Raw genomic sequence first — 25095 nt, forward strand, 5'->3', positions numbered from 1 at the left:
TTCTCTTCCATGCCACCTTCGAATGATGCCACTCTATCAAATTATTGAAGAACACATCAAAACAAAGCCAATGATATAATTAAAAATAGAATAAAAATTGGGTCAAAATTCAACATTGGGACCCATGCATAAAATTAAAAAACCGGCAGAAGCATCGAATAGAGAAGAGAGGCGGCTCGGCAGGGAAGGAATGGGAAATTGAGGAAATTCTATATAATAATAAATGTAGAAAGGTAAGGGTGAGGTACTTTCCCCGGCATACAGAAAGAAAATCCATGATCCTTCACAAGTTTCAAAATAGCTCAAGGAACTTGTGCCTAAAAAATGGGCACATTTCGAGCACCAAAAGAGCTCAAAATAACCCTACCAAATTTCAGCCCTAGAATAGTCAAAAATGAAAGGAAACAATGAAATTATGTGAAACTTACGAGGTTTTTAGGATGATAAAGGGTTTTGAAATGTCCCCACAAGAATATCCAACTCACCGAAACAAGAATCATTGAGAAATACCAAGAGGAGTTCCCAAAATTAAAAATTTGCTAGGTCCCAAAATAGGACTTAGCTTCTGGAAACGAGCATTAAATTTCACTGAAGTCAGTGAAATTGCCTTTTGCGATCTAGGCCTCATAATCACAAGATCCGATCCAACCAACCCATCGTTATCGTGATCATCAAACACGCAATGGCGATGCCCAGGGTCTCAGATCTTCACGATCAAGACTCCTTGGTTGCGAACGCAATGAGTAAAAATCCCTGCACCAAAAGTTCAGCTGGTGCTAAACTTTGGGAAAATGGGTTTTTTCTCTGATGGGGGTCCAAAATTCATTTGGAACCCCGTAAATTCAAATGTACTATGCTACCCAACTGAAAATGGCATTCCATACTCAACAGAATCAATGAATTTTCCAATGGAGGTCATTTATTATAAATGTTGACCAAAGTCAACACTTTCCAAAGAAAGCATTCAAAATGCACAAATAGCCTAAAATTTATTTTGAGCACTCGGGAACCAAACTATAGGTCATTCTAGACCAACTCGGCATTTCGAAGCTAACTATGCAGACAAAATTTTCATCCGAGCATATTTACTCCAAATTTTGACCAAATTCAAACTTGGTCAAAACTTTAAAGTTAAAAAGACAAACCTCCTAAACTCAAAATGAAGACTCCAAAACCCAAACCAACCTTACTTTAAGACCAAAATGGACCTTTTGAAACTAATGGAATCGTCAAAATTCTCATACAATGCTCGAATCTCCAGATGTTGACTAAAGTCAACTTTATCAAGCCTTAATCCTAAAAAATAGCTAAAACACCTCAAAACTCAACCAAACAACTTGGGGAGCATGCCACCCATCCCAACATCACATAAGAGCTATAAGAAATCTATGGAAAGGTGTAAATGGTAAAAATATGCAAAATCATGAAAATGACCTTAGAGGTCATTACAATACTGGAAGTCGATATGATAAACCAGAGTTTGATTATGAGGAGGAAGCCAAGTTTCCAAATAGCCAGGGGTTTTTAGACATAGAACTCCTAAAACCAAGGTCAAAACTTTCAAAGGGATAATACTATGACCGGATCGAAAATCATGATCAACGAAATTGGCAAAACAAGAACAACTATAAGAATGACAGAAGTGGGGTTTATGTGACACCTATGAATAGAGATCGGGGTTAAATAATAATGGTAACTCTAAGCTGGAAGACATAATGACCAAGGTCCTACAGAAGGTTGAGGAGACTGAGTCTGGAGTCAAATATATCCGAGGTGACATGACTAATATCAGCAAATTGGTGAGTTCCCACTTTACCTCTATTAGGCAATTGTAGCATTATATAGGAAAGTTGTCAGCAATTTTAAATCAGAGAAAGACTGGTACTTTACTTAGAGACATAGTGCAAAACCCAAAGAATGATGGGAAATGCATGGCAGTTACAATAAGGAATGGTAAGGTACTTTCTAATACTATTATTGCAGGCACTGAAAAGATAAAGGATGTAGCTCCTAGGATTGATGGGCATGCAAGGCATCTGATAGATAAGGCAGTTATATTTTATGACAATAATGAGAATGAGAAGCTAGTATTGCAGCAGAAACAGACTGATGAAAATAATGGTACCAATCATGCTGAGGCAAAGGTACCTTAGCCATTGCTACCTATTCGTAATCCACCATCTCTATTTCCTTATTGATTGAAGTAAAAGGTTGAGGATGGAAAGTTTTTGAAGTTTATTTCTATGCTCAAGGAGATATTGGTCAATATTCCATTAGTGGAGACATTAGATAAGATGTCGGGTTATGCCATTTTTGGTATCTGTATATCTTATACTATAATTCGTAATTAATGTAATATAATATATTATTTATATAAATAAATTTGGGTTTAGTTGTTTGCGAATCAGTAAAAATAATGTCAATTAATTAATGATAAATTTAGTTGAGTGATTTTATTGATACAAATATCTAAATTGAGTGATTTTACTAATACAAAACAAAGTTCAATTATTTTGCTAGATAAATTTTTAAAGTTGAATGACCTTTTGAGATATTAACTGAAAAGATTTCACAATTATTTGAAAATTCCTATCCATTTATTTATTTCTAGATTTTGATTTGATACGAATATTAAGAAAGTAAAGAATCATTTTGAATTTTGAGGTATTAAACTAAAAGTATATAAAATATCAAACTGCTCTGTAATCCCATAGGATTAACATGTCATGTGAATTATTTTTTCTTTTGACAAATTTATCAATGGACAGAGTGCCTAGAGGCATTTTATTAAAAATAAAAATTCTCAGTAAATAAATACAAACAAAGGGGACTAGACCTAAAAAAATAATTTAAACATAGACAACCAAAATAAAACCCAAGAAATATTCAGAAACACTACGATTGGAATCTGGTTGGGGGGGGGGGGGGGTAGTTCACCATGTGGATGACAGTAGTCTATAGTAATACTAATACTAGTAGCCTACCAACATGGGTTGGAGTGCAGGAATGTGAGACTATTCCACCCTTAATTAGAGGTCTTGAGTTTGAACTCTGAGTATGGAGACAATTCTATTGGGAGCGTCACCTTCAAATGGGTCATTTAGTGTGCGATCTGAATTTAGTCGAGACTCCAATATGAACTCTGTACATTAGGTGGAAAACAAAAAAAATACTAATAGCCTCATCTTATGTATCCTAGTTAACTGGCTATGAGTTTAAAAATTGAGAGAAATTTTTTAATTTTTGTGATTTAAATTAAAGATAAATATAATATATTAAAAATATTTTAAGTTTTGTTTATGATACATAAACATGTGTAACGACCTAGCTAGTCGTTATCTAAAAATATTTGCGGTAAAGATATACGAATCTCATTCATCATAAGGTTAGATCAATAACTTGATATGTGAGTGAATTAATTGTGAATTAAGGTCGTGCTCTGCTTCTATCTAAAAGTTGAGATGAAAGTGTCTTTCCGATTTAGTTTTGAACTTGAGTTCAAACTAAGGTTTACTTCAAACGGCCATATCTCTCACCATATAATGAATTTGGTGGCTCATGACCTATCAAATTAAAGGTTTATGAGTCTTCTTTCCAACGCCACTAAATTTGCCTCAATTGGAGTTTGAAGTAAAACGTTATGCCCTTTTTTACTAAGCATTGTCTGTGCTGAAGCCGCTGTGGCAAAAATTAGGGCGTTGTGGAGGGACTGCCAGAGAGGGATTTAAAGTCGAAAAAAAACTCAAAATGGTTTATTTCATTCTCACTTTGTTCTTAAAAGACCAGAAGAGACCTAGGGAGATTTTCTACTAGTTTCCACTCTAATTTGTGCTAAAGGTAAGTAAATTACTTCCTAAACTTGTAATTCAATTCCTAGAACCCGCAATTGTTGGTGGGTGATCATTGAGGGGGGGTTTTGGCTTGAAACTAATACTAGGAAAATCCTAATTTGGGTAGGAAAATTATGGGACTGGCTTGAAATTTGGGATTTGCATATAATTAATCTGGAAGTATAAGGCCATTTGTAATTGATTTTGTATTATGCTATTATTTTAGACCAAGAACAAGCTAAAATTTCACTAAAAGGAGTCAAGGTTCGCGATCAAACTTCTGTAGCAGTTGTTTGGTGCCTAGGTAGGCTAGGTTTCTCAATTGAGTAGTTATAAATTTATTCTCATTGCATAATGTATCATAGATTGATGGGAGATTTCATGTTTAGTCCTTCGACCACAGAGTCTGAATGGTTGAATGTGTTGTTATTGTTATTTATGGTGGGAATATACTATGTGGGTTATGATTATACTGTGACTAGTGATGATAGTCTAGTTCTTGATTGTTAACCTTAATACTTCTTGTGGATATGGTTGATGGTCCTTGTAAAGTTAATGTATAAGGAAATTGCTGGGTTAGAGTGAGATCCTAAGACTTGTGATAATCAAGGGGGATCTAGTATGGGACTATTAATCCATATAAATATAGGGGATATATATATATATATGTGTGTGTGTGTTCATAGTGAAAGTTACATGTGAAATGTTCGAGTAATGCACATTCATGCAATAAAGTGAAATAAAACTAATGAAATGATCATTTGTGAACAACTACATGCAATGAGCCTAATTACTTGATTGTGCAAGTATGTAAACTATTCGTTGTGGACTGTGATTATGATATTGGATCGAGCGTTCTGACACATATATTGGATCAGGTGTCACCTTCCGACACAAGAGTATTATGATGAGCGGATCACATAATTCTATTCCACCTACACTGCCACTCTATTAAATTCCATCATAGGCAAAACTTCCTAGAAGAAGAAGAAGGGACTAACTTTGAAGATACCTCATTTGGAGGAAATCCATATGAGAGGTGTTTGAGTGAATATTTTGAAGGCCACAATCCTCTGGTTCTTGCATGGTCCTTAGTATGCTTTACATCTAATGGAGATGTACGAGCACTAGCATCATATGGTTATAGATGAGGACTTCTTGGGCTAATATTTTGAGGTAGATAGCACAACTTATTCCTATTGGGTTTCGAGGAAGCTTGGGTGACGAACTCGAGAAGGTTGATCACAAAGACATCCCTTACCTTCGCAACAAAATTCTAGAAGGCCATGATTCAAGCTTAGTTAAGACCGATAACTAATGATAATACCCTCCTCCTATCTCAAGCATCTTTTGTGGCATCTATCATAGCATGGTATGCTTCGAATGTTGGTCAGTTGATTGCAACTGAAATATGAGACTGGCCCTTAATGAAAAAGACGGGTTGTCTTTCCCTTGCTTGATTCGGACATTATGCACATAGGCTAGAGTTTCTATTTGTTGGTTCATACATAAGTGCACCATAGTCACCAAGTACAGGAATATTTCATTGATAAAGGATGTCGATAACCCACTATATAAGGTTAAGAAATCCCGAGCAGTCATCCTAATAACTATCACATTGAGTCCACCACTAACTACTCTATCCTTAGAGTGGGTCTCTCCTACCCTACCTACCGGCAAGGCTTTTAAGAAGCTTGAAGGAGAGAGTCAGTCTCCTCCATCAGCGGCAGGTACTAGATGATGGTGACCATGCCTTATGAGATTTTTTCACTTATGGTAGGTGAACAGCATCAAACTACAGTGCTACTAGACTAAGTTATTAGGCGTCCTCCATAGGTGGTCTAGATTCAAGTACAGATGGCCATGGCCAAGCTTCATATAGACTTTATACAGGAGATTACTATCCTATAGGGTCTCATAGATTGCCTAGAGGCCTATATAATAGAGAGGATAGCTAGCTTAGGCTCTGTAGAGATTGAGTCCATGTTAGCATAGTCGGTAGCCATATGTCAGGACTTAACTATGTTGCAGGAGAAGTCTTCCACGACTATACCTCCGATAACTATTGATGCTTTAATGCATCTATTTGTTATCTCCACCTTCCTAAGCCCACTCTAATAGATAAAGTGTGGGGCATCATTTCATCACCACAATGATGAGATAGGGATAGCTCTCCTAATAATGTAGAAAAGGCTAGGAAGGCTGCGATAAAGTGCTTCATAAAAGAAACAAGAGCTTCTATAAGAGAATACAAGGAGTTAGAGAAGCGAGAGTGACAAAAAATTGAGGTCGTAGAGGTTGGAGCATCGGCTAGTAGAGTCGCTTTGGTACAGACTGTTGAGATCACAGTTCCTGAGATTAGTGAGGTGCCTTCCAACACACTCACTCCTATGACAAGTGGTGACCCTCTAGGTGAGCCTAATCATTGAGCGCACCGGCAACCGATGGTGCCATGATCGAGCCACAAACTAAAGCCTAGGGCATCACGGGCATAATCGCCTCCCTTATATTTACTTTTTAGTATTTTGACATAAATTGGGGACAATGCATAATTTTTTGATAGAGGGTGGGGCATCTTGGCCACTTGAGAGTTTTTTGTTTCCATGTTCTTTTCTTCCAAGTGTAATATCTAGTAGAAGTAGCATGTTTAAGTTGTTTTTTTTATAAATACAAGATTCTATAGAAGTATGTAGTACCCTATGACATTTGAATGCTTTGAACAGACTAAAAATGACCACCAGGTGAAAATTTTGAAATGCTTATGTGGTTGTATCTGAACTGTGAAAACTAAATTGTTAGGATATTTATAAGACATTGTACTTATTTACTTGTCAATCAAATTTTATCTAGAACATGACTATGTTGGTTTATGCTAAATAATGTAAGATATGTGCCATGTGCGTGTGAGCTGAATTCACTAGTTTGAACAATGCGTATCTAAGCTAAAACATGCCTGATTAGTCATAGTGAAATGATTGAATGGCTTGATTAGGACATAATCATATGTCATTGTTGAAAATGTGTCAGTTAGTCTAAAATCGACCAATCAAATTAAATTGTACCCTTTGAACCAAACGTTTAAGCCTAAAAAAGAGTTTTTCTTCTAAATGACAAAATTCACCTTTCCTTTTTGACTATAGAACTTTATCTCTACCCTGGTACCTCTTAGTACAATATGTACCTCAAGTTAGGCCAAAAAGATTGAGGGTGGCTACTATAGAGAAAAATGGAAAAAGTTATTGTATGAAAAGAATTGTGTAATGAGAGGAAAAAGAAAAGAATTGGGTTGCCCCTGCTACGAAAATTAAAAGTAAGGGTAAAGTAACAGAAAAAAAAAGTGCGATGAGGAAATCATTAGGAAAAGAAAGAAAAAGTGTAGAAACCACACCCGAGTGTAAGTAAAGGTAGAAAAAGAGGATAACACAGATTTGGGGTTGAAAACACATGTAGCTAAGTCAATGTAGCGTAAGGGAAAAAATAGGTACTTTAATCAATGTAGCGTAACACATGTAGCTAAGTCAATGTAGCGTAAGGGAAAAAATAGGTACTTTAATCCTAAATATATCCTACCCAAGCCCAAGCCTGAGCCTATGTTACAAGCAAATAAAGTCCTAATATGATCCTAAAAGAGATATTCGAAAGTTAAGTGTAAAAAATAAGGGAAATCCTATGGTTTGTACATGTGCATTGATAAAACTTTATTTGAGGGTGTGAGCGATACCATTTCAATCTCTATTTTGTATATATATATATATATCGTGTGAGAGACTTCTTTGAGGTGAGGGAATAATGATTGCACTGTTTGGTTGCTAATTTGAATGGTACATTGTTGTTTGCATTGGTTTAGTTGACTATGAGTATATAATTTCCTAAATCGACCCTTGTGAGTTAGTTGGAATATTTTATGCATTGCACAGATAAGTTGATGAATAGAGAGGTTGTGTGTTTGGGATGTTGCATATATTTAGATAGTCATTTGTATTTGTGCATCGTTGTGTTGTGTTTTGTGTCATTACATGTAGATAAAAAATGGTTCTAAGTTTAGGGTGTTGATGTTTCACGTATGTACGACACTTTCGACGCACAAAACTTTTAATTAGTGTGGGTTTCAAGCATATGGTTGTAAATATGATGTGCTTAAATATTTATTTTGCACAAAAACTAAGTCATGCACAAGGGTGAGCTTAAGTGTTGATTTTTTATCAAAATGGATGCAGGTGTATTTTCACGAGCCCCTCCATTGGGCGTGGATCTCTACACAGCTCCTGGAGATAGGCTATTGAAAAAATAGGAAGAAAAAAAGAGTACAATAAGCTGCTCAAGTAAAAGCCTAGGAGACCACCCTTAACGGTTCGTGGAAGCCATCACAGCTCGTGGAACAAGAGCCTGAAAGTGAGGAAACAATGGTGTAAAAGTTCAAGGAAAGTCCCACAAAGCACACGGGAAGTGATCATACTTGGTCATCTAAAGCAACCCTAGAGATCACACTTGGAAGGTTCAGGAATAATTCAAGGAAAACTACATAAAGCCCTAAATAGACCATGATTCTTAGAATGGGTCGTGAAATATGGTTGTGAAGTGATGTAATCAGAAGAAGTGCAGCTAAAGGTAAATGCCATGACAGATCTTCACGGGAAGTGAAATGCACCATGGCTCATGAAAAGACCTTGTCAACTTGGCCCGACTTAAGGTTTTCTATTTTGTTTAGGAGTTGGTTTGTACTCTGTAGCTACCCAAATAGGTTTTATTTTACAGCTTATGCAATTTTACAAATTTTGAGAGCTTTGAACATTATGTGAAGCATATTTTCTTGTACCTTCAAGAATTAAACGTTAAATATAATATTTTAGTTTCTTGATTCGTTCTTCATTTTTGTGATTCAAGGTTTACTTTTACATAAATGTGAGTATTGTTATATGAGTTCTACATCAATTGTTAATGCATTACTTATGAATATGAGTAGATAAACCCCATCACTAGGGTTGTGGAAACCATGATGGAACAACAAAGTAGGTAAACGTACAGTTGATTTTTGTTCACTGTTTAGCATGCATTGTAGTTTTCTTCATCTTGATTTCCTTTTAATGAGTGCATGCGTTAAAACTCACCTATATATATTAGTTTCTTAGGAGAGGGGTAATGATTAGAAAAAAATACTACTACGGATATTCGAGGTTCTAAACCTTCACCTAAGAACTTGAGCCCAAAAGGGGATAGTTTTCTAAGGTCAAAATCAAGGGTTAGTTAGATACACATTTTGAGACCGAAAGGTAAAGTTTGAAATTCATCTAATAGAACCAAAAGGTGTTTAAATGTACATAACATTCTAAATTTTGAATGTGATGCATTGAAACAATATCACCTATACCACACGACTATAGAGTTACATGTCATAAGGAACACAGTCCTAGCTACTTACTCATATTGTTTGAGAGAGAGATATCGAGAAGCATTCTATCTGCTCCTCCTGCCATTCCATATATGACCCTGACCCACGGTCTATCCCTTTTTCATCATCCAAGTTGCTTACCTCCTAAACTAAAACTTGAAGTCTATTTTACTTTATTACTACAAACATTGATAATTTTTACTCATTAAACAACTAAAACCACAATTTACTTTATGCATTTTTACTTTCGGAAATTAATTACCACAATTGAATATAAGTGCTATTGGACTTGTTTATTTCACATTACCTATGGGTTCGACCTTGTAACACCCCCTAAAAACATTCTATATGGTGTTGCAGTTCTGATTAAAATGATATTGCTTCTCTATTTTGGGCATAAATTTTCATATAATAGTCCAAAATAGATGATTTAAATTTCTAAATAACTCCAACATCATTACCTACAACTTTCATGAAGACCATAGCTTAATATTAGGAGGTTAAGTAGGTCAAATAAATTAATCTTTGTAAGACCTAGTGTTGTGACAAAATGGAGTAATTGTAGAAGAAAAATCATATCTCACTTTAGAATGCTCCATGATCTATTTAATTAATGGATTTCAAAGTATTTATGCATAATTTCATCTACATACATGTTTGAAAGTTGAAGTGATTTAAATCCACCTAGTTTGACTATATTTTCAATGAAGTTTGACTTGAAAGCTTTGACTCCAAATAAATGTGTATGAAATCAATTTTTATGATCAAAAGGGAGTTTTATGGGAAAGAAAGAATGATGAAATACTATGAATGATGGATTATTTATGATATAAGGACAATTCTTGCATATTTGAATCACTATAGGTTTTAATGAGAGATTCCATCGAATGTGATGTTTTGAATTCTCAAGCTATATGCTATGACTATTTTGAAGTATAAATATATTCCGTGGGATTGACTTAGCACCGAATGGGTCATTGAGGTGGGATTCAGTAAGGGAATCCTAGTAGAAACCCCTTTTCTCATTAACTATTTGCCAACATAGAAGTCCTTGTAGGCTTAGGCTAATGGATCCATGAAATCCTTAAAGTTAAAGTTAAAGAAATGAATGAAGTTGACGGTGTTCTACCCTTCAAGTAGTATCCCCGGCCAACGTAGAAGATTATGTTGGATTCCATGTAATAGCCCGCATGGTCTTAAATGTCGATTATGGTCATCTTTCCATAAAATAAATGTTTTAAATGATATCTATATGATTGATTATGCATGTATTGCATTATGTTTCATGTTACATATATGTTTTAATATTTCCTCAATGTTCATGCATGACTACATACGTAGTACATTCATAGTACTAACGCATACTCTTTTGCCTACATGATATCACCATGTAGGGACCGGTGCTCCTCCTCGTTCTCCTCCATATGGCTAGTTGAGATTTCATTTGAAGACTACCTTTGGTGAGTTCCTATGTTCCGGGAATAATACTTTTTTATCCTTCTAGCTTATGATATATTAAGATCATTAGACACTTACTATGGCATTTCTTTCTATTATAACTGAGGGTGAGCTAGGGACTTATTTTAGCCCCATTAAATCTAAGAGTTAGAGGTATTATTGGACATATGTAAGTTGAAAATTTACTATAATGATTTCTGCTTGTATATTTATTGTCATTACCTATGAAAGGTTAAAAGAATGATAAGAGGCTTGTTTGACGTACTTTCGGGTTCCTCATTTGCAATGTCATATCGAGGCCCTAAGCTTGGATTGTGACAGACCCCAACCTAGTTGAGTTCTATATTTGATAGTGACCGCTTTATACTTCTTAATTGGAGTGTAAGTATGGGCATATCAACGCGCCATAGAAAACCCCTTATAGGAATTAAGGGGCAAAAGTAGGACCTATTGTACTTGACTTGATTGGTCTACGACCACTCTTCTTTGGGTCCTAGACCCAAAAATAGATCATGGAATCAACTCGTGGAACTCAACTGGGAACTAGGGATGGGGTTTACGGACCATTCTATGGTCCATAGAACTTGTTACCGTCCATAGTACTAGTCGTACTATCATGGTGCACATTCAAGTAGCTATTGGAATGTGATACTTGAGTCTACCGCCAACCCTACGGATCATAAGATGTTTGAAATCTCACAGAATGGGACAATACATAGAATTTTTACTAAGTCACGATGGGGTCTATGAATAATCCCTATGACTCATAGAATATTCTATAGGTCATAGGTGGCACTTGTACCCCTACTGGACAATAATTTTCTCAACTTTTCTCTGGGATCTCCAAATTGATCTAACTTAGAATGGTACAGGTTGTTATAGTCACATTAATGGTTTTTGGAAAGTATTTCAGTAAAGAAAAGTAAAGCCATGTAAAGTAAAATAAAGAACAGTTTTACCTAAAAAGGGCTTTTGAGTATTTACTCAACACATATGATATATGAGCATTAACTCAACACAGATGATATATAAGAATTATTGATATTTCTTATTTTTAGAGTAGTTTTGATCACTAATTTGGGTAAGAGTTCATATAACTCGAAGCCCCATAAAATATGTAGCTAGTGTAGGATAGGATCATTCCAAAATTCAGGCGACTCCTCATTGCCTTTGATAAGGCCTATTAGATGGATTCATAAGTTAAATTTGTTTTCCTATATTGTGTCAAGGTATACGATGGCTCTGGCAATGTGGCCATGATGTTGTATCATCACAAGTCTCATAGTGATGGTTGTCTCTTAGAGAAACTCCTCAAATAAAATAAAGTTATGTTATTTTAATGTTTACTTCTATTGCATGTTTCATTGTAAAGTTTGAATGGTTTCTACCTCATGTTTATGTCTTATTTTAAGTATATTTATGTTCAGCCTTCAGTTCAGTTATCTATTTTACTCAACCATCTTACTACTAGTGTACATCCATGTACTGAGGTCATTCGATGCTGCATTTTTTCGTGATACAGATACAGGTATCTAGGATCATCAACAGGCGCATCATTAAGATCATAATTCATCAGCTTTGGTGAGATCTCCTTGCTCCTGGGGATTCCTTTTAGCTATTTTAAGTATTTTCAACATTAGTAGTCACTTGATTTTTGTGGTAGGCGGAGATCTTGTTCCTATACCCATCATCATTTTAGAGGCTTAACAAAAATGTTTAGGGAGTCGGGTTGATGTTATATTTTTAGATGTTTTGAAATACATTTCAGTATTATATGGATTATTTTCAGATTATTGTTTTAAATTCTTTTTAAATATTTAAGAGCTCATCTATTTAAACTTATGCAAGTTATATTGAGTTTTTTGTCCATAGTTAGCTAGGTCAAGAGTAAACTTAGGAGCAACAATGATTTTTAAGTGCTTGTCACATCCACGGTGCAGGTTTGGGGTGTGAAATTATTTTTCAAATAATCATGAATCATTAATAGATATTTTAACCCTTGGCCATAGGGCTTTAAAGAAACTAATTCAAGAATCTCAAGAAAGGATTTTTTCATCGTTCTTCTTCAAGTTAGGGTTCTTCATAAAGATTTATGGAGCGTTAAGGTGTGTAAAGATATCATAGTGAGGAACTTATATCTTCCTCACATCGTACATCTACAATTTTAGCAAGTAATATCAAAGCTAGGGCTTTTACCCCCAAAGTTTATGATATCAAATTTCCTTAATCTCCTATTGTTGATTCTTGATTTTATCATCAAAATTATGGTACTCCATGTTATTAATAATATTTGATTCATGGTTCATGCTTATTATATCACATGGATCCCTTTTTAGCAAAAGTTAATTGAAAATATAGGCCTAGTATTTCATATGCATCATTTTCATGAAAGAAGTAAGTTCAAGATTTTCAAGAAAGTATTATTTTCTTTGATTTGAAGTGTATTCTTTTATGACAAAGTTTAAGAAATTATATTTAGGTTAAAGTTCAGCGATTCTATAAAGTTTTTTCATACAAAATATGTGGAAACTTCATCAATAAAATTTTCTTCACGCATTGAGTCCCAAAGAAATTCCAAGTTCTTCAAGGTATGAATTCTCCAAAAACTAGGGTTTCTATGATTTTCATGGATTATTGAAATTCAGTTTCTCCTTCATGATTAGTCTTCAATTGCATGATTTTGATTATAATTTAACATTTTTAATGATATTTTTATGAACAAATAGCATGCAAGTATTTTCATGATCAGGATTATAATATTATGATAGGCATGACTCAAATTATCAAATTTTCAAGAATTTTGATGCTTTCAAATAAAGTATCTCTTTGTAAGACCCTGGAAGTTATACAATTGGAAACTAAAAGAAATCTTCAAAATTATCGACTCGTAGAGCTTTCTACGACTCATAGGAATAATTCACAGACTGAGTCCCAAGGGTGTATCCAAGACAAACCTTAGATGACACCCCAAGACTCAATAGGATGAGTCTTAGGAGTGTCTATGATTCATCAAAGTAAGTCGTAACACAATTTCAGGGAGTTTACACTGTAGGATTTTGGACTTGTAGGATGAGTCATGTCTATGACTAGTAGTCCCTTAGACAAGTCGTAGACATGACTTGTAGGTTAGGTTCAGGGACTCTCAAAGTTTGTAGGATTTGAAACAAGTAGGATGAGTCCAAAAGACAACTTATAATCAAAAAGATGAATCATAGACACAACTTGTAAGCAAACTATAGAGACCTGATTTTCAAGTCTTTTCCAAATCCTACAGGAAGAGTCATCTTGACGACTCGTCATTCCTCCTATGATTCTTAGAAATCAACTCGTAGGGTTAAATTTTGGATTTAATGAAGGGTAGTTATGTCATTTCCCAAGTTCGGTTCAATGAACCTAGACACAAATATGGCTAAGTTCAAACCTATATCTACCCAATCCTTTGAAATTTCCCTCATTATAAATCATTCATCTAAATTCTTCTAAGGCAAGAACTCAATTCTCTCTAGGTTTCTCTCCAAGTTTTAAGCTAGGATTTCAGATTCGTCAATATTTCTTCTCAAATTCTAAGTGAATTCAATCAAGGTATGTGGGGGTTGATTCATGGGTCCCTTCATCCCATGGAGTCCCAAGGTTTCCTCAGAGTTATTCTTCAATTTCAAATTTTATATGGACCCTAGTTTTGATGAATGACATTGGGCTATTTCAATTTCATTATGAATTATTATCCATGACTATTCTAAGCATGTTTGTACATGAATTGCATGATTTCAAGTTGAATTATGAATGATCATGCATAAAGCTATTTTCAATGATGATGATGAAGTTAAAGATGATTTTTATGAATTGATTATGAGTTCAATTATGTTTAGAGAATGTTTTCATGAATCAAGTTGAGATTATGATTTAATGATGAAGTTATGATGATAATCAATTATGATCAAAGATAGTTATTATGGTGTGATAAGTACAATTCTCACACAATCATATTTAAAGATGGTGATAAGGACAATTCTCACTGAAGTTATGGATTCCTATGAATCACTAAAGTTAATGAGCTACTCTTATTACATTTTATAAAGATGGAATGATAGGTAGTTACTATCTTTTCCTATAATGTTTATGATCATGTTTTAATAAATTCCGTTGAGATATTGACTAAGCACCAAAAGGACTTCTAGGTGGGGTTCGGACTGGTAGCATAGTTAGTTTCCCAAATTAATCCTAGTAACAACATAAAGTCCCAAACTACATTGCCCACTTAGGTTTCTTTTATAGCCTATCTAGTAAATCAACATATAGAACAGTTGAGTTAAGTTGTGTACCATGACGGAGTATACCCTGATAAGGTAGCCTCTACTTCTTGATCCAATGGGATTTGGTATGAGATCTATGATCTAGATGAGATTATCTCACATGATCTTAAGATGTCGGTTAAAGGTCCTATCCCACACAAGTTAAAATGCTAATCTATGAGATTTGTCATGAGGTTTTATGATGCATAGACCATAAGTTTCATATGTTTTCAAATGTTTTTAATCTTTGCTCATGTTCATTATATTGGTCATGCATCCTAGGTCATATTTCTTATGTTCCCTTATTTTTTCATGCATATCTCACATACTTAGTACCTTATATGTAATAACACATATTTTGCCTACATTATCTCATAATGTAGGGGCGGACGTCGATCATCCTATTCGTGTCTAGAGTGTTTAGTTCTCTAAGAAGTTGGTGAGTCCTCATATCATCGAGGAAATTACTTTCTTTTCATATTACTAGTTTGACTTTCTTCTTATATTTTGTATGAGCTAGGAGCTTTTCCTAAACCCCCATCAAAGTATAAAATAGAGGCATGTATGGACGCTATGTGATGTAGTCTGGTTGGACATAAATTGAGTTTTCTATCTCTTAAACCTATTCCCTTGTGTTTTTATTTCCACATATTTGCTATGTTCTTTACCTTATGAATGCAATGTATGCTAAGATGGCTTGGTTGGGATCCCTCGTAATCCCGATCGCAGTATCACAACTTCGCCATAGTTCGGGTCGTGACAAACTTGGTACTAGATCACAAGTTTTAGAGTGTCCTAGGAAGTCTAACATGCCACGTAAAGTAGAGTTTTATACATTGGTTTGAAGTGCGCCAAATCCTGAATAGGAGGATATGAAATGTCTCAGGAAAATCTCTCTTCTTTCATGATTCATATCGTATGGTAGATTGGTACACTTAAGTCTTTCCCTCTAACACTTGTTCTTTATGATTTTCAGAAAATGTCTCCACGAAGATACTCTACTAGAAGAAATGTGGTTGACGAGGAGAAGCAAGATCCGAATAATCCCTTGAATGACCAAGTCTCCAATGCCGATTTCCTAGTAGCCTTTTAAGTGCTTTCTCAAGCCATTATGGCTTAAGCCAATCAAGAGGTATTTTCTCTCATGAACCCAAATATGGGTATGACGGTAATAAGAGTTCATGATTTCATGAGGAAGAATACTTTGGAGTTTCGTGGTTCCAAGGAGGAAGAGGATCCACAAGAATTTGTTGATAGCATTCACAAGTTTATGGATGTTATGGGGGTAAACCCAGTTTAGAGGGTGAAGTTGGCTACATATTAATTGAAGGGTATTGCTCAAATTTTATTTGATCAATGGAAAAGAAAGAGTCCTAAAGAGGCGGATCCAGTGACTTGGGAAGAGTTCAAAGGAGTGTTTCTTGATCGCTTTTTCCTATTGGAGTTAAGGGAGGCAATGTCACGACCCAAGTCTAGGGCCTAGATGGGACACAGCGAATAAGACACCCAGAGGTACCTCACCCAAGCCTCTTAGCATTCATTAAGCATTTCATTGGAAATGATAAACAAATCAAGCATAAACATAAATGATATAGGGACTAAGGGGCTTCACATTAATAAGAGTTTCACGCCCCGAGAGGGGACCCTAGGAGTGGCCGGCACTCAGAAACCATATCTGGCCTCCGAGAGTACCACTTGGTCTCATCGCTCATTCATTCATCAGTGGAAGACTTAAGTAAAAATAAAAATACTTATGTGGGATCGACATCATCAACATCAAAGGAAAGAAATAATCCTTAGAAGAAGTAGTTTGAAAGGAGAACTACTCTAATTACATAATCAAACTCTATCTACGAAGCCTCTAACACTATCAAAAGGTGCCAATGACATGTCCATGGCTACCTCAAAAGAAACATAATACTCAACAATAATAAAAGGATAAAGAGTTCCTTTGAATACAAGAAGGACTCACCAAATAGCTAGAAAGTAATGATCTTTAACAATGCGCCTATTAAGCGTCTCTAACACCTATATCTGCATCATAAAATGATATAGGTCGAATGACGTAAGTACATGGAATGTAGAAGTATAAAAAATGGTAGGAAAGTAAGGACAAATATCAAGAATCTCCTCTCAGGAAGACTCAGTTCAGAACTCAACATCATCTCAACATCAATATGTAATGCAAGTTTAAAAATAATAATAAGCAATGCTTACTCAGTTGGGAGTTTCTCTGACTAACAACCATCACTTATGAGCTAGTGATGATACAATAAAGCGATGTCGTTGCCATATCTATCCAATACCTTGCTAGAGTAAAGGACATCACCATCTTGGATCTAATCATCAAAGTCCACTTTTTGGGACTTAAGAGGCATAGCCTCCATCCTACGCTGGTTACGTAGTTCTGGGGTTTGAGTCAATTAAACTCATACCCAACTTGGTGCTCAATACTATTCCCAAAATATGTGCTCATATTAACCTCATCATGTAGTCTTATTGGACTTTTATTTAAAATATCAAAATTATCTCATTACCTCTTCATCAATCATTACACTTCAAAATATCATTTACATCTCATCAGAACATCTTGCTCAAAATATCATTTAATCCAAAGAATCAGATTCATTTGAAATCAATCCTTTTTCTCTTTCAAAACTCAATAAAATACATTTATAGTATTATTTTAAATTACTCTTTTTGTCAATGAATATTAAAAACCAACATCTCTACTCAAAATATGCATAAAAATATTCATGAATATTAAATCAATTAGGGTTCATGGGAAATTAGCCATGAACACTAATTCTAATAATATGAGAGATAATAATAATAATAATATCAATGCATCAATATATCTAACTCAATAGAAGAAAAATTAACTCATTTAGAATTCAAGAATTAGGGTAAAACTCAACTATAACTTAATTACGATGAATTTAACTATTGAGCGCATGGACGAACTCAATCCAATTCTATATATAGTCTTACATATCTAGAATTCGAAGCTTTACTCTGAATTGAAGAACTCAATGAAACTCTTGAACCCCTAGCCTTTTCTCTTCGATGGAGCGCTTTGTGTAATACCTGGAGTATAAGAATCACCAAAATAATATTTCTACACTACTAAAAACTAAAACTATATTTAAAATAAATAAATAAGTGTATAGAGAGAAGAGTTCCTTGAGAAAGCTTGATGAATAAAATGAAGAAATAAGGTGGTTATTTATAGGTGTGGAGGAGGGACCTACCAATTAATAAAAATAATTACAAAGGATGATCTTGAAAATTTAATAGAGGATTTTAATGCCATGGGTGATGTCAAATAGAGGACTATTGACGTCATGGATGATATCAAATAGATCTAGACATTTTCATGATTGGTGAGATGAATATTCTTTTAACAGGACACCCTTTTTCAAAGTTGCGTTTGAATAAGATAACTTCTTATTAGGATTTAGTGTCTTCGTATAAATTTTAGCTCTGGAAGTCTACTTTTATGTCATTCAAGAATAACCGATTTGGAGTATTCTACAGTGAGATATGATTTTTCTTCTACAAATACTCCATTTCATTACAGCACCATTTCTTGTAAAAATTAATTTAGTTGACCTACTTAGCCTCCGAATCTTAAGATAGGGTCCACAAAAGTTGTAGGTAATGATGTGGGGGTTATTCAGAAATTTAAATCACCTAATTTGAACCATTTTATGAAAAGTTATGCCCAAAATACAAAATTAATATCATTTTCATCGAGAATTAAAACACCACATACAACATTTTCGGGGGTGTTATAAAGAGTCAAAGACAACATAATATCCTTCACTATATCCAACAATACCTTCAACATTAAGACTTGGTGGGGGATAAGACAAGTCCCTAGCTCACCCTCAAGATTAAGTGAAAAATACCAAACTTAATTTAAATATCTAACCATAACATAAGCTAGATAAGATAGGAGTATCGTTTTCGAAACATGGAAACTCACCAAAGTGGTAGCCTTCAATAATCAACTTAGCCACAGAGAGAAGAGTATGGAGCAACACTGGTCCCTACATGGTGGTATCATGTAGGAAAAAGTATGTGTTAGTACTTCGAACATACTAAGTATGTGCGTATGCTATGAAATGATGAATATAAGAGAGAGACATGTATAGGCAATATGCATAAGTGAATTCATACATGAGAAATCATCATGTGAAACCTTAAAACATTCATTTTGTGGTGAAGCGATATAACCGACATTTAAGACCATTCGAGCTATTACATAGAATCTAACATATTCTCCTATGTTGGCACGGGGCGACTACTTGTCAGGTAGAACTCTGATCAACTTTAAACATTATTTAACTTTAAATTTAATGGCTAATCATGGATCCACTAGCCTAAAATAGCTGACAAGGGCCCCTATGGTGGCACATAGTTAATGCAACATGAGACTTTACTTAAGAACCCCTTCGATCAGGCCTCTATCTATATGCTACATTCGTTGCTAGGTAAAGTCCCACAGAATAAAATTTAAACATTTATATAAAATAAGCATTATGTAACTTTAACATTAAAACATCAATCGGTGAAATAGCTCATTAAAACCTTTCATTTGATTCAATATGAGATTTTTCTTTTCACATCGAAACTTACTTTGGCTAAGAAGCCCTTCATCAATCAATCATTTCATAAAGACTCACTTTCATAAGCATTTACTTTATAACGTTCAATTTGAGTCAAACTTCATTTCAACTATGCTTTATCATAAGAAACTAGGTGAGTTTATTCCATAAAAACTTTTCAATGCCTTTAAAGAATTCTTGCATGCATGAGAGTAATAAAAATGAATAAAATACACATTCTTAAAGCAACCCACCATATATGTTTTAAAACTCTTTTCAAACCTTCATATAGGCACTTTAATAAGATAGTAATTTTATGAAATCAAGAGTCAATATTCATCGATATATGTAAGGAAACTTCAAATATATCATGATCTATGCATTTAAAGATATCATGTAAAAGCTCATAAGATTTCATCATTTAAAATTGAAAATCTAGTTTTAGAAAATATTTGGGCTCCATGGGTGGAAGGACTCATAGATGAAAACCCACATACCTTGGGGGAAACAAAATCCCTAAGAACAGCTGAGGAAGAAAGGAGACTTGAATGCCTTGAATTTGAAAACCCTAGCCTTGCCTTGTCTTGAGGTTCTTGAGAGATTGGAAAGAGAGAATTTGAGAGCCTTAAGTCTAAGTGTGACTAATGAGGTATTGGAAAGATTAAGGGTCTTTAGATGGAATAATTCACCCCTCAAAACGACTCTATTTTGATTTAAAACATAGGAAAAGACTACAATACCTCATTTTAAAATTGGTTGAAACTGGACTTTACGAGGGACCTTCAGGTTCGTTATTCCCACCACAGACCGTGGTGGAGTCCCGTGGTAAAATACTTGGAAAAATATTTTGGAAAGTATTGGAGAGAAGTATCTAAACCTTCTTCACGGACAGCCACTATGGACCGTACTGAGGTTTAAGGAAGACTACAATAGGTCGTGGTGCTCACCAGTAATCCAAGGTCTAAAACTGGTTGAAAAAGTTACTTTCACGGGCATCCACTACGGACTGTACTAAATTTCACGGAAGACAGGCCACCATGGGTCGTGGTCCTTCCCAGTCTGAGCAGCTTCACTAAAATGGTCATAACTCTTTATTCCAAACTCCAAATAAGACAATCTTGGTGTCGTTTGAATCTGACCCTATTGTGGACTTATACGAAAACTTAGACGATTGAAATTCTTTGGATATGACTTGGTGTTAGAGATCCTATATGACCCTAAATGTTACACCTCATACTTTTGTACTTTGAAAGACTTTTGTATCTTGAGAGGTTTTTTAGTTTCTTGGAAGGTTCTCAAGCTTCTTAAGTTTTTATTTAAGCTTCTTAAGTTTCTTGAAAGGATCTTAAGCTTCTTATAAGTTGTCATGTGAGCCGGATAATCTATGACTCTATCAAATAACTCTAAGGAAGGGACAATGTGGCACCCCATAGAAGGAAAGATTAGAAATGTGGTTATGAGAATCTGGAAGGAATTGGAGGCCACGTAATGAGTCGTAGAACTTGACTTACTTACGTAAGCTACCAATTTGAAAATCTTACATACTTAATCTACTTGAGTACATACCAAGGTTACGTAGTAAGGATTACATAGGTTCATAAAGCAACACAAGATTATGAACCAATGAGGAGGAAGAGAAAGCAACACATGGCATCCCATGAGAGAGTGTCATGTGGCAGCATGAGTGAGTGACACATGGAATGCTAAAGGAACTTTCGAGGTAAGTTTTGGCGAGTTTCGAACAAGTTAAGGCTTTCCCTTTCAAATTAAAGTTTATGATGTTGTTATGGGGTATATTACATGTCTTAAATGAGGCTTAAAGTGGAATAATTTCATAAGGATGCTTGATGTTAGAAATAAACTAAATTGATGTCGCTAGCGTTAAATCGAAGTCGAGTAGTGGGTTGTCGTTATGGTGCTGTGGGTGCAGCTGGTTGGGTTGCATGTTACAGGGCTTCAAAGTGTTTTAACAAGGGTTTGGTTGTTTCTGGTTGCAGCCACACAACCCTCCGTTTGGTATGGTTAAAGATTTTATGAAACAAAGATTAAAAACTCTATTTTTGTATCGTAGTTTGGAGCTAGTTGTTTGGAGCTTGTATTATGTAAAGTTGAAGTGATTTACTTGTAAATATACTGCTGGTTGTTGTTGTTCGTATGGTTGTTGACATTGTGGCCAATTTGAAATCTCGAGAATGTTGAAGTTATAGGGGAAATGCTGCCTAATTTTCGATAGATTCTGAACTAGTAACAAACTAGTCGAGGGTAATGGATAAGCAAATAACTCCTATGAGTACTTGGGTGTAGAGTTGGAAATTGGAAAGTAAAAGGTAATTAACCTTAGTATTACTTTCATGTTAAATAGGTTCAAAAGACGACGAGTCGAACGTGGTTAAGAGTAGTCCCTAAGAGGTATGTGAAGCTTACCATTTCTTTTCTTTTGGCATGTCTTAGCCTTAAGTGATTGATATACAAAATGTGGGGATAATCCCATTCATAGAACCCAAAGTATGACTCATAAGTCTTATTCACTTCTCGATAGTAGAACTCCTATACTAGTTGAGTTATTGCTTCTCAAGGCTTCTATATGATAGAGAGTAGTAAGTATGTGAAGTTATCTCCTTTCTCTTGGCATATTTTGGCATAAGTATGCAGAGCTACCGTTCTTTCCTCTTGATATGTCTTTGACATAAAAGTGGTGCTATGATGGTAAGGTAATGCAATAATAAGGTTATGATATCAAGCCTATGACAGGCCGGGTACGATATATGTAAATGATGACTCCTTGAGGAAAAGTAGAGACTAGGTAAAGGTTATTCTTTCTCTTTTTTTGGCATGTCCTAATTGTAAGTAAAATGTGATACGAGATCTGGGATAACTCCACTTTTAAATCCTAAATGTAATCCGTATCTCTTATTCACTTCTGAATGTCAAACTCTTATAGTAAGTTGAACTACTTTCCTTGAACTCCATAGGTTGAGAAGTACTGGATACATAAGCTCCTAGTCCTAAGGATGATGTTACGAAGAGTATCCCTAATTCTATGAACTGTTAATATTACTTTAGTACATGTCTAGGGACCCCAAGATCCTAAGTGGTATAGGCCTTAATGGCATTTAGAAGGCACTCGAGATGGCTACACTACTATTCTGGTCCTTAGACGATAGCTTAATCTTCTTACATTATCGAGTCTCTGATAATGATTTAGATTGTATATGGTTACTTACTACCTTACTCGGGTATAATGTAATACATCTTTCACCAAGTCCCATAAAGGGTCGGATATGATATATGATGATTATGACACTGATTCCCATAAAGGGCCAGGTATGGTATATAATATACGGATCGGGCCGAACATTCCTTAGCATTACTATATAATATACGGATCGGGCCAAACATTCCTCGGTATTACTATATGATATGTGGATCGGACCAAACGCTCCTCGGTATTACTATATGATATGTGCATCGTACCGAACATTCCTTGGTATTACTATATGGTATATGGATTGGGCCGTACGTTCCTCGATGTTATTATATGAGATAGCACTAATAGTATACAGATGCATATGATAACAAAGTGATGTAGTCGTTACACCAAGTCCCCGAACGGGACGGGTACAGTACGTGATGATAGTATGTACGACCTTATGTTATAAGCTACAGGTATAGTAAATGATTAGATGTCACACTTGCCCCTGTATCCCTACGCCAACTATAATTTTCTTATGATGTCTATGATTTACATACTCAGTACATATGTCGTACTGACCCTCCTTTTCTCAGGGGGATGCGTTCATGCCTGCAGGTACAGATGCACACTTTGCGGATCCATCAGCGTAAGAGTTCCACTCAGTAGTTTAGAAGTGCTCCATAATGTCGGAGCCTAGTTTTGGTATTAACCCTCGATGTATATATTTATTTGTTCACGGGTACAGCGGGGGCCCTGTCCTAACTTATGTTACTCTTCTTACTCCTAGAGGTATATGGACATGTATATGGGTTGTGTATATGTATGTATGTATAGTTGTGTCGATATGCTATAATAGCCTCATCGACTTATATATTATCTTGCCTGTTGGCACACCATGACTTAAATAGGAGACAAGTTTACTTATGGTTAGCAAGGGTATACACGAGTGTCTAGTTTGGGCATCCATCACGGCCTACGGAGTTGGATCATGACACTAAAATACATCTAATACACTTAAAATACTTAAGAATTTATCCTAACTCATATATATATATGATTTGAAGTCATCAAGTTCGAGACAAAAGATCCTCCGAAGTCGTTTCCCCTACTTTACCCAAGTATGATACATTCCAACCTTTAAACCACGTAGGACCTCACAAGACAAGATACAATAATTTATTAACCTTAAGTAAGATGGTATAAGGGTTAGGAAGTATGCCTCAAGTTCACCCAATTGTCGAATTATGTTTCATTAATGGTTGCCAAACCAAGAGCTCGTTTGAGCAAGTTTGTGTCGGGGGTGTTAGATATGGTTTCTAAGGAGTGTAAGACGGCCATGTTAATTTGTAAAATGGAAATCTCTAGAATTATGACTTATGCAAAGCAACTAGAGGGTGAAAAGGTTAAAGAAAGAAGCTCTAGGAAGTCCAAGAGAAAAAGGACTGATGGTGGTGACTCCTCTCATACTAGGTCCGGAGGTGGTGGGCGTCCTCATTTTAGCCAAAGATATTCCATAAAATGATATTCAAATGTCATTATTCCAAGGTTTAACAAGGATAGGATTCCCAACCCTAAGCCTCAAGGAGGTGCTCCTATTGGTCAAGTGACCCCCGCATGCAAGAAGTGTGGCAAGAACCATAAGGGTGAGTTGTTAGTGGGTTTGAATGTGTATTATCAATATGGTAAGATGGGTCATCATGCTAAGAAATGTAAGGTCAAGTATGGTCATCCTCAAAGCCAAGTTGCTCAAGATGCTCAACTGCAACCAAAAGGTGTTCAACGCAATAATCGATTTTATGCTCTTCATGGTAGGCAAGAGGTGAATACGACTCCTGATGTGGTTATCGGTATGTTACCGGGTCTTTCAATATGATGTTTATGCCTTACTTGTTTTGGGTGCAAATTTATCTTTTGTTACACCTTATGTGGCCATGATATTTGATGTTAGCCCCAAAATATTGTTAGGTCTTTTTTCATATATACTTCCGTAGGTGAGTCAGTTATGGCTAAAAGAATCTATAGAAGTTTTCAGGTTTCAGTTTTCCGTAAAGTTACCCTATGTGATCTAGTTGAGCTTGAGATGACCGATTTTGATGTTATACTTGGTATAGATTGACTATATGCATGTTATGCTTCTATTGATAGTAGAACCCGAGTGGTCAAGTTTCAATTTCCTAATAAGTCGGTCCTAGAATGGAAGGGCAGTAATTCGGTGTTCAAAGGTCAATTCATTTCGTGCCTTAAAGCTTAGAAAATGATTTCCGAGAATTGCATCTACCATCTTATAAGGGTTAGAGATACTAATTTCGAAGACCATACTCTA

At 35.3% G+C, this 25095-nt stretch overlaps 1 protein-coding gene across 1 annotated transcript; it reads left to right on the forward strand.

The window, feature by feature from the left end:
- Positions 1–682: 682 nt before the first annotated feature.
- On the forward strand, positions 683–24645 carry LOC129890530 (uncharacterized). The gene is made up of 4 exons (XM_055966068.1): positions 683–773; positions 1984–2144; positions 23366–23418; positions 24318–24645. The coding sequence occupies exons 1-4, from the start codon at positions 683–685 to the stop codon at positions 24643–24645; spliced, it is 633 nt and encodes a 210-aa protein (XP_055822043.1).
- Positions 24646–25095: the final 450 nt, after the last annotated feature.

This window comes from Solanum dulcamara, chromosome 5 (assembly GCF_947179165.1).
Source record: "Solanum dulcamara chromosome 5, daSolDulc1.2, whole genome shotgun sequence".
Classification (NCBI taxonomy): domain Eukaryota; kingdom Viridiplantae; phylum Streptophyta; class Magnoliopsida; order Solanales; family Solanaceae; genus Solanum; species Solanum dulcamara.